This window comes from Chrysochloris asiatica, unplaced genomic scaffold, assembly GCF_000296735.1.
Source record: "Chrysochloris asiatica unplaced genomic scaffold, ChrAsi1.0 scaffold00007, whole genome shotgun sequence".
Taxonomy (NCBI): domain Eukaryota; kingdom Metazoa; phylum Chordata; class Mammalia; order Afrosoricida; family Chrysochloridae; genus Chrysochloris; species Chrysochloris asiatica.
Window position 1 is genome coordinate 10,740,233 of NW_006408525.1, and position 1,579 is coordinate 10,741,811.

General features: G+C 37.4%; 1 protein-coding gene across 1 annotated transcript in view; it reads left to right on the plus strand.

Moving 5' to 3' along the window:
* HSF5 (heat shock transcription factor family member 5) overlaps window positions 1-778 on the plus strand; it is an 85,765-nt gene extending 84,987 nt beyond the window's left edge. Inside the window, exon 6 of the mRNA XM_006832389.1 lies at window positions 708-778. Within this exon, the coding sequence (XP_006832452.1) occupies window positions 708-778 (71 nt within the window). The remainder of the gene's footprint in view (window positions 1-707) is intronic.
* Window positions 779-1,579: the final 801 nt, after the last annotated feature.

Below are 1,579 nucleotides of genomic sequence, written 5' to 3' on the forward strand. Positions count from 1 at the left end.
AGTGCTTTGCTTATCCTGGGTTTCTTTCCTTTCCATATAAAGTTTGTAATTGTTTTTTCCATCTCTTTGAAGAATGTCGTTGGGATTTGCATTGGGATTGCATTATATGTGTAAATTGCTTTGAACCTACATATTCTTATAGTGTTGTAAAGTGTCGCAGAGTTGGTTTACACTCATAGCGACCCTGTGTAGCATTTCTGAGAAGCGACTCATGGGTTTGAACCACTAGCCTTGTGGTTAGTAGTCCAGTGCCCTTATACCAAGGAAATTAATTTTCATTTGTGTGTGTTTATTTTACTTAGATCCCTTTGACACTTCTTCTTACTTTTTACTTATTTTGTTGTTGTTAAATGCAGTCGAGTCAGTATCGACTCATAGAGACCCTGTATACAGTTTCCAAGGAGCAGCTGGTGCGTTTGAACTGCTGACCTTGTGGTTAGCAGTCCAGTGGTGATTCTGCAGTGCCAATTTCAATGAAAAGAGGCTTGGCCACACCACTGAAAAAAGAGAACTGTTAAATATTGTTGGTCCCTTTTGGTTAATAACTGGACTTGCATCTGTGTCTTTTAGAGTTACAGGAATTCCCTAAAATTGAGAATCTGATGGGACAATATAATTTTAGAGCCAATTCTTGTCTGAAGACTTGGCTATAAAACTCTACAGTGTGCGAGGCTAAGGCTGAGTTAACAACCCTCCTTTCTTTCTAGATCTTCATCTGTTGGTGGACGTGGCTTGCAAGCAGGAGCACTTTCCAAAGGAGGAGGAATTAAAAGAGTGAGGAACGGATGACAAATATGACAGTGTGCACTAGCTGTGGCTGGAGGCAAACTAGCCTTGCACATGACACGCTGTTAGGATTTTTTTCAGTTGTGTTAAGAAGGAAAAAAAGTATTTTTTTTTTGTTTTGTTTTGTTAATTGAGAGTTTTATTCATTGAGAATTGGGAAATTTGGTATTTTCTAGAGCTGTTCAGTTGAGATTATTTACCTCGATAAATTACTAAACATCTAGTGCCCATGTTTTTATGCTGCCCAGATCCCATTTCAAATGAAAAGTCCTGGCCTTGTGTTACAATCAAGAAGCAACTAAAAACTGCTAACTTATGGTCCTGGAGAGTCATTTGTGTTGTGTGTGCTGATTGGTTATCTTACGACTCTCAAATTGTAGTCAGCACAATTCCAGTGGGGAGTTCAGTCTATCTGTTTCAAGTCACAATGTGATCCTTTTAAAGAAGATTGTGTGAGAAACAAAGGCATATGAGGTCACCAAGATCACAAGTCTGACTGGGTCAGGGAGTCCAGGGAAGAAACTCTGGAAAAGAGCTAATTTTCTAAGTGGTTAACCAGGAAATGTTCTTACTTCCTAATCCAACATTCTGTTTCAAGAGCAAGGTATCTGGACTTGGGTTATTCATCACACTTAACAACCCTTGATTCTCTTTAGTAATGGGAGCATTCTTCTATTGTCATATCTTCAATTTTAATGACATTATCATAAATGGTAAGAAGATTTTTGTTAATATATCACTTATTTAAATGTCTTCTAAAGAAACTTGTTTAATATAATTGTATTTATAAATG